The sequence below is a fragment of the Denticeps clupeoides genome, chromosome 9 (assembly GCF_900700375.1).
Source record: "Denticeps clupeoides chromosome 9, fDenClu1.1, whole genome shotgun sequence".
NCBI classification, from domain to species: domain Eukaryota; kingdom Metazoa; phylum Chordata; class Actinopteri; order Clupeiformes; family Denticipitidae; genus Denticeps; species Denticeps clupeoides.
In genome coordinates, this window is record NC_041715.1 from 9,015,421 (window position 1) to 9,027,457 (window position 12,037).

At 40.5% G+C, this 12,037-nt stretch overlaps 1 protein-coding gene across 1 annotated transcript in view; it reads left to right on the plus strand.

The window, feature by feature from the left end:
• The window catches only part of ttn.2 (titin, tandem duplicate 2), a 151,736-nt gene that overhangs the window by 97,941 nt on the left and 41,758 nt on the right, over nt 1–12,037 (plus strand). Inside the window, exons 178-198 of the mRNA XM_028991330.1 lie at nt 353–3,643; nt 3,732–4,016; nt 4,099–4,398; nt 4,494–4,796; nt 4,881–5,156; nt 5,250–5,546; nt 5,633–5,935; nt 6,031–6,330; nt 6,444–6,731; nt 6,821–7,123; nt 7,218–7,520; nt 7,610–7,915; nt 8,003–8,290; nt 8,379–8,669; nt 8,775–9,062; nt 9,229–9,816; nt 9,910–10,014; nt 10,099–10,296; nt 10,379–10,675; nt 10,770–11,357; nt 11,438–11,740. Of these exons, the coding sequence (XP_028847163.1) occupies nt 353–3,643; nt 3,732–4,016; nt 4,099–4,398; nt 4,494–4,796; nt 4,881–5,156; nt 5,250–5,546; nt 5,633–5,935; nt 6,031–6,330; nt 6,444–6,731; nt 6,821–7,123; nt 7,218–7,520; nt 7,610–7,915; nt 8,003–8,290; nt 8,379–8,669; nt 8,775–9,062; nt 9,229–9,816; nt 9,910–10,014; nt 10,099–10,296; nt 10,379–10,675; nt 10,770–11,357; nt 11,438–11,740 (9,501 nt within the window). The remainder of the gene's footprint in view (nt 1–352; nt 3,644–3,731; nt 4,017–4,098; nt 4,399–4,493; nt 4,797–4,880; nt 5,157–5,249; nt 5,547–5,632; nt 5,936–6,030; nt 6,331–6,443; nt 6,732–6,820; nt 7,124–7,217; nt 7,521–7,609; nt 7,916–8,002; nt 8,291–8,378; nt 8,670–8,774; nt 9,063–9,228; nt 9,817–9,909; nt 10,015–10,098; nt 10,297–10,378; nt 10,676–10,769; nt 11,358–11,437; nt 11,741–12,037) is intronic.

Below are 12,037 nucleotides of genomic sequence, written 5' to 3' on the forward strand. Positions count from 1 at the left end.
TTCCACATGGCTTACAGGTCTTGCCTCGTCCTTCTCCCCACCCTAGCTAGAGCCGGGTCCTGGGAGCAAGTCCAAGGGGCGGGCACTCTCCGCCTGTGATTAACCCCTTACACGTCGCTCAAAGATAGACATTTTTCAGACTGTGGTATAGGTCCCCGGTATCAGGGGACTTTTAACGAGTACGAGTACTTTAGAAAATGTGGTATCGAGGCTGATACCAGATACCGGTATGGGTGCATCCTTAGTGTGTTTGTATTGTCGACTTAAATACATTATGTGTGCAACAACATCTAATAGTATATACACCATTTACATTGCCTTTTAATTTACAGCATTGTTTTTCTTTTTACAGTGCCACCAACAGTTGAGGTTGATGTAAAATTAATTGAAGGAATTATTGTGAAAGCTGGAAGCACAATTAGATTGCCAGCAATCATGAGAGGCATACCTGTTCCTACAGCAAAATGGGTTGTTGATGGAACAGAAATTGTGAGTCAAGACAATGTGAAAGTTGATACAGACAACTTTTCTACTGTTCTAAGTATTTCCGAATGCACAAGGAACCACACTGGAATATACCTCCTCACAGTATCAAATTCCGCAGGAAGCAAGACGGTTGCTTTGAATATCACAGTTCTTGATGTCCCTGCCCCACCAATAGGCCCTGTCAATGTCCTTGAGGTCACCCCAGACTGTATGCTTATTGAATGGCGTCCACCTAAAGATGATGGTGGAAGCCCTGTTATGAATTACATCGTTGAAAAAAGAGAATCAAACAAAGAGACATGGGGTGGAGTGAGCTCTGGAAGTACAAGTACAAAACTGAAAATTCCTCGTTTGCAGAAGGGAGCTGAATATATTGTGCGTATTCGAGCTGAAAACAAAATTGGCATTGGTGCTCCTCTGGAGAGTGCACCAACTGTTGCCCGACATATGTTTGAACCTCCTGCCCATCCTGGAAAGCCTTCTGTATCTGATTTATCGGAAGATGCCTTAACTGTTGGCTGGACCATACCATTGTCTGATGGTGGCAGTCCAATAAGTGGATACATCATTGAGCGTAGACATAAAGGAGGCAAATGGATTAGGGTGAATAAGACTCCCTGCAAAGAACTCAGATACAGAGTTCTTGGACTTTTTGAAGGAAATGATTATGAATTTAGAGTCTTTGCAGAAAACATTGCAGGTTTTAGTTCACCTTCTCCAATATCAGATCCAGCAAGACCAACAAGGCCAATCACAATACCTGGACCACCAGTTAATCCAAAAATTAAAGACTACAGCAAAATACATGCAGACTTAGTGTGGATCAAACCTACAAGAGATGGAGGTAGTCCTGTTATAGGATATGTTGTTGATCGTCAGAAGGTCAGTGGTGAATGGGAGACAGTCAATAAGGATGACTTAATTAAACAGTGTGCATTCAAAGTAACTGGTCTAACAGAAGGTACTGAGTATAGATTCCGTGTAAGAGCAGTTAATATGATTGGGGATGGAGAACCAAGAGAAATACCTGAATCTGTAATTGCACAGGACATCCTGATTCCTCCTGAGATCGAAATGGATGCCACATGCCGTGAACGAGTAACTGTAAGAGTTGGACACAATATTAACATCACTGGTTATGTTAAGGCAAGACCTGATCCTCAAATTACATGGTCAAAGGGAGAAAAGGTTTTTGAAAAAGACAAACGAACAACAATGTCAGCCAACTTCCCTGTTGTTCATTTCCATATTAAGGAAGCACAGCGGACAGATCATGGAAAATATGTTCTTAAAGCCACAAATGACAGTGGTGAGGCACAAGCTACAATCACTGTGAATGTGTTAGACAGACCTGGACATTGTCAGAACCTGATAATAACCTATGTTACCAAAAACTCTTGTATGGTGTCATGGGATAACCCAGAAGACAATGGTGGCACTGAAATTACAAATTACATTGTTGAATGTCGTGAACCTAGTCAGAGAATTTGGTCAATGATTTCCTCTGACTGCACCAATCGTATGGTTAAGGCAAAACTTATGGAAAACCATGAGTATTTCTTCCGTGTTTCTGCTGAGAACAAATGTGGCCCAGGGCCAGTAACAGAAACAAAGACACCAATTCTTGCAATTGATCGAATTGAAAAGCCTGGTGAGCCTGAGAACTTCCACGTTGCTGACATTGGTAAAACGTTTGTCTTCCTTAAATGGAGAAAACCAGACTATGATGGAGGAAGCCCTATCATTGGCTACAATCTGGAAAGAAAATTAAGGGATTCTGACCAATGGGAAAGTGTAGTCCCTGGAATACTCAAAGAAACATTCTTCATGGTAGAAAAATGTGTTGAGAACCAAACATACACATTCAGAGTTCAATCTGTAAATGAAGGAGGGGAGAGCAACTGGGTCAGTACGGGTGAAATTCTTGTTAAAGAAGAAATCCAGAAACCAGTTCTTGACCTCAAATTTGCTGGAACGGTTGTGGTCAAGGCAGGCGAATCTGTCAGACTAGAGGCCAGACTCAGAGGGAAACCATCTCCTGAAGTTAAATGGGTTAAGGATAAAGCTACTGGGGATAATCCAAGAATATCAATTGAAACTGGAACTGATTACTCAAAATTCCTCCTGACCAAATGCAAACGAGCAGATAGTGGCAAATATGTGATAACTGCCACAAATACAGCAGGAAGTTTCACTGCTTATGCAAATGTGATAGTACATGATATACCAGGCCCTGTCAGAGACTTGAAAATTTCAGGTATTTCAGTGGACAGATGTCGTGTGGTCTGGGATCCACCAGAGGATGATGGTGGTTGTGAGGTTCAGAGTTACATTCTAGAGAAATGTGAGACTAGAAGAATGGTTTGGTCTACATACTCAGCTGCTGTGATCACAAATTATTGCAATATCACACGCCTTGTAGAAGGAAATGAGTACATCTTCAGGGTTCGAGCAGAAAACAAGATGGGAACAGGCCCGGCACTTGAAAGCAAGGCCATTGTAGCCAAGACTCAGTTTAACAGACCTGGACCACCAGAACCTCCAGAAGTCACTAAGATTGGCAAAGACGAAATGACTGTAGTATGGGCACCTCCTGAGAATGATGGTGGAAAATCTATAACGGGCTACATTCTCGAAAGAAAAGAGAAGCGTGCTGTCCGATGGGTTGCAGTTACAAAGAGTGCCATTTCAGAAAGACGCATGAAGGTCACAAATTTGATTCCTAACCATGAATACCAATATCGTGTTAAAGCTGAAAATGAAGTTGGATTGGGTGAACCGAGTAAGGCCTCAAGACCTGTTGCTGCTAAAGATCCAATTGAACAACCTGGTCCTCCAGCAAGCTTGAAAGTGGTTGACAGCACAAAGACATCTATTACCCTTGGTTGGGCCAAACCAGTCTATGATGGTGGTGCACCAATTATTGGATATCATGTTGAAATGAGGGACAAAGTTGAAGTTGAAGGTGAAACTGAGAGGGACCCAGAGGAAGGCTGGAAGAAATGTAACACAAGTGGCCAGCTAGTACTCACCGAATTTACTATTCTCAATTTGGATGAAAGAAAGGAATATGAATTCCGTGTGTCTGCACAAAACCAGGTTGGCATTGGCCGCCCTGCTACTCTAAAAGATGCAGTCTCTCCAAAAGAGGTCCTTGGTAAGTGTTTGTAACAGAATCTTTACATAGGTTGGTTAAGCACGTTGTGACATTTTCTGATCATAATTTTTTTTTTCCTGAAATGCAGAGGCCCCAGAGATTGACTTGGATGCCAGCTTAAGAAAAGGATTTTCTGTGAGGGCAGGATGCCCAATTCGACTTTTTGCAACAATCAGAGGAAGACCAGCTCCAAAAATTACTTGGAAACGAATGGGTGTTGATAATGTTGTCAGAAAAGGGCACGTTGACCACATTGATACAATGACCTTCCTTGTGATTCCTGAAAGTACTCGGGAGGACTCTGGAAAATACTCCCTGACACTTTCAAATTCAGCTGGGGAGAAAGCTATATTTGTTCGTGTTAAAGTTTTGGGTGAGAAATCTATTCTCTTCTGGTTATATATATGAATGTCTGTGTGTTTTTATATTCAAGGAATGTATTTTCTGTTGCACAGATACTCCTGGTGCTGTTGGTGGGCTGGAAGCGTCAGATGTCACAAAAACATCATGTCAGCTTGCTTGGTCTCCCCCTGAAAATGATGGTGGCAGTCCAATTATAAATTATATTGTTGAGAAACGTGAGGTTGATAGGAAGACATGGACAAATGTCACAAATGATTTGAAAAAGACCAGCTTCAAAATCACAAATCTCACACCAGGAATTGAATACTACTTCAGAATCATGGCTGTGAATAAATATGGCATTGGCGTACCCCAAGACTCTCCAAAGTCCTATCTGGCAACTGATCCCATGAGTAAGTGTACCTCCTTAGCAAAATAACAATAATTAACAAAAAGATTTTGCATAGGTTTTTTAAATGAATTCATGTTATTCTTATCTGTGGAACAGGTGAACCTGACCCACCGAAAAAAGTTGATGTCCTGGAGATAACAAAGAACAGTGCAACTCTGGGTTGGCTAAAACCATTGAGGGATGGTGGGTCCAAAATTAATGGTTATATTGTTGATTATCAAGAGGATGGAAAACCTGAGGACAAGTGGACACCTTACTCAGTGGTGAAAGATTTGACCATTGTTGTTGTTGGACTAAAAGAAAGCACAAAATATAAATTCAGGGTTGCAGCAAGAAACTCTATGGGATGCAGTTTACCAAGAGAGGCTGAGGGAGTGTATGAGATAAAAGAACAGCTATGTAAGTGTCAATCGTATATATTTGTTTTTATATGGTATTTGTATTTGTTTTGTCTTATTTTATATCTGGTAAATTATGTTTCAGTGCCACCAAAGATAATTTTGCCCGATCTGGTCATGGCAAGGGCTGGTACGAAGTTGAAAGTGGAAGCCCTTGTTCCGGGAAAACCTACCCCAACAACCAAGTGGATGCAGGGAAATGATGATGTGGTAACATCAGATCGTCTCTCTGTAATAAAATCACCAAACATGACCTCACTTTTGATAAAAGATGTGACAAGAAAGGACAGTGGTTACTACAGTCTCTCTGCTGTGAACAGTTGTGGCAAAGTAAACCAGATTTTGAGAATTATTGTACAAGGTAAGTGATCATTTTATTGGAAAAAATTATTAATAAAAAGATCAGTGAATTACATTGACATGAGCTGTTAATTTATTCATTAATTTGTTACAGATATCCCTGGTCCACCAGAGGGCCCTGTTGAAATTCTTGAATTGGATACTGATGGCTGTACGCTGGCATGGAACCAACCAAGAGAAGATGGAGGAAGTAACATCACAAATTATGTGATTGAGAAATGCGATGTAACTAGAGGTGATTGGGTACCTGCCGCATCCTGCACTAAGACTAGCTGCAGAATAGGAAAACTCACTCAAGGGAAGGAGTATGGCTTCCGTATACGTGCAGAAAACCGCTTTGGCATTTCAGAGCCAATCTACTCAGAGAAGGTCATTGCCAAGCACCCATTTGGTAAGTATAACATTTTCCAAATGTTTTGCAATGAATATTAAAATTTAGTTTTTATAATATCACTTATAAATATTTTAAATTTCCAGATGTTCCCAGCGAACCGAGAAATTGCACTGTCACTAAAATCAGCAAAGAATTTGTCATGCTTACCTGGGAGAGACCCACAAGCGATGGTGGCAGCCCTCTGACTGGATTTTGTATTGAACGCAAAGAGAGAAATAGTCTCCTTTGGGTAAAGGCTAATGAGACAATGGTTCGTTCCACTGAATACACTTGTTATGGGTTAATTGAAGGCCTGGAGTATACCTTCAGGGTCTCAGCTCTTAACAAAGCAGGACAGGGAAAGCCAAGCAAGCAGACTGACTTCATCACAGCAAGAACACCAGTTGGTACGTAACATCTTGTAAACTGAAGTTGCCTCATTTGAAATGTGCTTCAGTTTCTGTTAAAGTTAGCCTAACATATAATTCCTGTATTCACGTAGACCCACCTGGAAAGCCAGAGGCTATTGATGTGACAAAGAATTCAGTGTCTCTTGTGTGGAGCCGTCCAAAACATGATGGAGGCAGCAAGCTCATTGGATATTATGTTGAATCAGTGAAATTACCTGGAGACAAATGGGTCCGTCATAATGCAAGTAGTCAAAATGTTCCAAAAGAAGACTTCAATGTAACTGGCCTTGAGGAAGGTGCTCAGTACAAATTCAGAATTATTGCCATGACGGCAATTAACCTGAGTTTGCCTTCTGAGGAATCAGATCCCATTGCAGTCATTGCAGAGCATGGTATGGCTATATAGTATAGTAGTATAATGTATAATTATATAGTATAATGAAGTAAAAAGTAGGTGTTATTGACCATTTTTAAAGCTTAAATGCAAATTGTATTTTCATTTCAGTTCCTCCTAGAGTTGAGATTGGACTTCATATGAAGAGCCTGATCACAGTAAAAGCTGGAGCAAATGTGTGTCTTGAAGCTGAGGTCTATGGAAAGCCAATGCCAAAAGTAACATGGAAACGGGATGGTGTTCCACTGCAACTCGTCGAAGGAATGAAAATGACACAAAAGAGACATCTGTTTCTTTTAGAGCTGTTCTCTGTTACAAGAAAAGAGTCTGGAGAATACACAATATTGGCTGAAAATCAAAGTGGTGCAAAATCTGGCCACATTAAGCTCAAGGTCCTCGGTATGAAAAAATATATTGTCTACCTGTAGAATTTTAAATTGTAATCTTTTCCACCTTTAAAATGCTAATTCAAACTGTTTGCTCCTCAGACAAACCTGGACCTCCAGCTTCCGTTAAGATTGGCAACATCTTTGCAGACCGAGTTAAGCTGAGGTGGGAACCACCCCTAGCTGACGGTGGTTCTGAAATTACCAACTACATTGTTGATAAACGTGAAACAAGCAGAGCAAACTGGGCTCAGGTCACAGCAAATATAAATGGTCAGCTCACTGACACATCTGTGGAAAAACTGATTGAAGGCCATGAGTATGAGTTCCGTATCAGTGCAGAAAACAAGTATGGTGTTGGCGACCCCATTGTTACTGATCCTGTGATTGCAAAGAATCCATTTGGTAATGTTTCTTAATGCTTGACTGCTGGAAAAAATATTCTTGAAATCTTGTGAATATATGTGTGCATTACATTAAATGTAATCATTATCTCTAGATGTTCCGGGGGCTTGTGAACCTCCAGTCATCACTAATATCACAAAAGACCAAATGACTGTGACATGGAAACAACCTGCTGATGATGGACGTGCCACCATTCTGGGATACATGGTTGAAAAGCGTGAAATCCAAGAGGTTAACTGGTCAAAAGTTAACAGACGGCCTGTGATAGACAGAACCATTAAAGCTGCCGGTCTTACTGAGGGGTCAGAATATGAATTCAGAGTAATTGCACTTAACAAAGCTGGCTTGGGAAAGCCAAGCGATGCATCCAGTGCTGTGCTTGCTGTGGATCCAGTGTGTAAGTTGGCATCTTAATATTTATTTAATACTTAAATGGACATGTCCAAAATGAACACTGATTCATGTAATTTATATAATCCTTTATAGATCCTCCTGGGCCTCCTGCCTTCCCAAAAGTCATTGACTCAACACATAGTAGTGTAAGTCTCTCTTGGACCAAACCAGCTTATGATGGTGGATGCGAGATCTTGGGCTATCAGGTTGAATGCAAGAGAGTAGAGGGGGAGGAGTGGATGAAGTGCAACGTTCCAAAGAATCTCCAAGCTACAAAGTTTGTTGTGACTGGCCTTATGGACAACACAGAATATCAGCTCCGTGTCATAGCTGTGAACAAGGTTGGATTTAGTGAACCCAGCGAAGTTCCAGGCAATCATATGGCAAAGGACATCCTACGTATGTGGTTCTGGTTTGTTTCATTCATATGACTCTCTGTAATTGTAGATCAATTAATCTCACTTGTGTCTTTGATCTGAATTTTAGTTGCACCTGAAGCTGAACTTGATGCCGACCTAAGAAAAGCATTAGTTTTGCGAGCTGGAACTACTATGAGGCTTTATGTGCCATTGAGGGGTCGTCCTGCTCCAAAGGCTACCTGGTCAAAAGTGGATGCTAATATCAAAGAGAGACAAGGACTTACTATTAAAACAACAGAATGGGACACTTTTGTATATTGTGAGGATGTCAATAGATACGATTCAGGCAAATATGTGTTGACACTTGAAAATAGCAGTGGAACAAAATCATACACAATTGTTGTCAAGGTCTTAGGTAAGGTGAAAAAAAAATTAGAACAAATTATTCATTATGAGGCATAGAGTAAATGTGCATATCTAATGGAAATAATTTTTTTATTTAGATTCTCCTGGACCACCGGTTAATCTCATTGTTAAAGAAACATCAAAAGACCATATTTCAATAGGTTGGGATGCCCCTCTTATTGATGGTGGAAGCCCTGTTAAGAGCTATGTTGTTGAGAAACGCCTTGCAGAGAGAAAAGCATGGACCTGCGTAGCACCAGAATGCCCCAAAACATCATTCAGAATTCCCAACCTAGAGGCAGGAAAATCCTACTGTTTGCGAGTTTCTGCTGAGAATGCCTATGGCATCGGGGAAGGTTGTGAAACTTCTGGACCAGTGAAAGCTTCAGGTAGAGTTGTAACACAATGCAGTTGAAATAAATAATAAATTGTTGATACAATCATGTTGTTTTAAATGCAAATTTGTAAATCTCAATTATTGTCTTCTTTTTTAGAACAACCTGGACCAGTTTTAGACTTCAAGCCCTCTGCCATCACAAAAGATTCATGCACGCTTGTCTGGAAGAAACCAATAAGTGATGGTGGAAGCCATATTGTTGCATATATTTTAGAAGTTATGGAGGGAGAAGAGAAATGGAAGCAACTCCTGAAATCAAAGCTCTTGCAATACATTGTAACTAATCTTGAAGAAGGAAAGGAGTATTCATTCAGAGTCAAAGCAATAAATGAAGCTGCTGAGGGTCCACCATCAGAACTCACTTTGGTTGCTAAAGATCAAATAGGTCAGTAGTCTCCCTACACATGCAAGCAGGAACTATGATAACATGCATGCTTAAAATAATGTGTACATTTTATTTGAATATGGTTATGCACATAGTTTGTATGAGTGCATACAGGGAGCACTGATAAATGCAACTGCTGATTATGGAAAATCTTTTTCTATCATAGCTCTGCCAGAATGTGACCTTAAAGGCCTGCCAGACTCTTGTTATGTTGCAAAAGAGGGAAGCACTGTTCGTCTCAACATCCCAATTTCTGGAATACCTGCTCCTGCTGTCATATGGAAAAGGGGTGATTCCACTCTGACTGATAGTGGAAGAATATCTGTTGAATCTACTGCTGGTAGCACTACATTACTTATGCGTGATTGTCACAGAGGTGATGCCGACAAATACACAATCATTTTAAGAAGCCCAGCAGGCACAAAGGAATCAACCATTGATATAAAAGTGGTTGGGAAACCAGGAGTACCAACAGGTCCTATCAAGTTTGATGAAATTACGGCAGAAGCAATCACTTTAGAATGGGGTCCACCAAAGGATGATGGTGGCTCTGAGGTAACAAATTACATAGTGGAGAAAAGGCAAACAACAGCCAATAAGTGGGCAACTGTTGCATCAGCTATACAGAAAACAACCATGAGAGTTACAAGACTTCATGATGGAACTGAGTACATCTTCAGGATTTTTGCAGAGAATAAGTATGGAGTTGGTGACTGGCTCCGATCTGACCCAGTTGTTGCCAAGCATCCATTTGGTGAGTTTTGTGGGTTTTTTTTTTTTTAATATGCTTTTTTAATGAATATGTTCAATGAAATGTACAACAAACGTTTTTTCCATTTTATATAAGATGTACCTGGAGCTCCCCCTCCTCCAGAAATTAACAGCATTCGTCACGAGTCAGCAATTTTAACATGGACTGATCCAAAAGATACTGGTGGCTCTGCAATTACAGGTATTCCTTTATTTTGTCAAATTAAATCATTGTAGCAGTTCATCTTACAGTACACAGTGTTAAAATATATTTTCTTTCCATCAGGTTATCATGTTGAATTCAAAGAAAGAAATAGTTTAATGTGGAAGAGAGCATGTAAGACACCCCTGAGAGTGAAAGAGTGTAGAGTGAGTGGATTAATTGAAGGCCTAGAGTATGAGTTCAGAGTTATAGCAATAAACATGGCTGGACTTGGGAAACCAAGCAAAACTACTGAGGCTGTTGTTGCACTTGATCCTATAGGTAAGCTGGCTGAAGTGTATTCACAGTTAATTTGTTTGAATTGGCTAATACATTTTTTCTAAGCTTTATTATTGTCTTCCAGATACTCCTGGAAAACCAGAGGTTATAAATGTTACTAGAAATACAGTAACACTAATTTGGACTGCTCCAAAGTATGATGGTGGTCACAAACTGACTGGCTATATTGTTGAAAAACTCGAGCATCCAGGAAAGACCTGGATGAAGGCAAATCATGTGAATGTTCAAGCTTGTGCATTTACAGTGACAGACCTACAAGAAGGATGTAAATATGAATTTAGAATTAGAGCAAAGAATGCAGCAGGAGCCATTAGTGCTCCATCTGAGCACACAGACACCCTTGTGTGCAAAGATGAATATGGTGAGTGTGTTTTTAAAAATAACGATCTGAATAAACATGTACAAAAAAGTTATGGTTTGGGATGTGTTAATTCTCATTCCAATTGTTTTCACAGAACCTCCAACTATTGAGATTGATCCAGAAATGAAGGATGGTGTTACTGTTAGAGCTGGAGACACTATTGTAATATCTGCTTCAAAGATAATTGGAAAACCACCCCCTACAGCGGTGTGGTCTAAGGGAGGAAGAGAATTAAAGTCATCAGATGTGTGCCAGATTACAAGCACTCCAACTTCCTCATCCATTTCAATCAAATATGCCAGCAGAAAGAACACTGGAGAATACATAATTACAGCCAGCAATCCATTTGGTATTAAAGAGGAACGTGTGAAAGTGAAGGTTCTAGATATCCCTGGACCACCAGGTCCAATTGAGGCGAGCAGTGTGTCAGCTGAGAAATGTACCTTGACATGGCTGCCTCCAGAAGAAGATGGAGGATGTGCTATAAAATCTTATACACTGGAAAAGAGGGAAACCAGTCGTCTCCTTTGGACTAAGCTTGCAGAAAACATAATGGATTGTCGATATGTTGCTAGTAAACTCATTAAAGGCAACGAATACATTTTCCGTGTCTCTGCTATAAATCAGTACGGTATTGGAGATGCAACTCAGTCTGGTCCCGTCAAAATGGTCGACAGTTTTGGTAAGTTAGATATTAAACAAATATCTAGTATTCATTCAGCATTTTACATCACTTATGAATGTTGTGGCAATTTTTTGCAGGTCCTCCAGGGCCACCTTCAAAACCAGAGATTGACAATGTCAGCAAAACTGCTGTCACAATTTCTTGGAAAAGGCCGGTATGTGATGGAGGAAGTGACATTAGGGGATATAGTGTTGAAAGGAAAGAGAGGAGAGGAATGCGATGGGTGAGGGCTTCAAAGAAAACTGTGTCAGATCTGCGTTATAAAGTGCAGGGTTTGACCGAAGGAGTTGAATATGAATTCCGTGTGACTGCTGAGAACAAGGCTGGTTTTGGAGAACCCAGTGAACCGTCACAGCATGTGATGACCAAGGATATTGCATGTAAGTCAGTCTTAGACCTTTCAAGTAAAAAGATGGCTTAAAAACGGTTAAGTCTAAAAACGAATGTTTCCAACAACTAGTTGTTGAGTTTTATAATTATAAATAATATGTTTTGCATGTCTTGATATTGTTTATCCAGTGCCTGTAATCTCCTCAAATTTAATTGGTGTGATCTTAGATCACACGTGGCAGTGGTGGCCTAGTGGTTAAGGAAGCGGCCCCGTAATCAGAAGGTTGCCGGTTCGAATCCCGATCCGCCAAGGTGCCACTGAGGTGCCACTGAGCAAAGCACCGTCC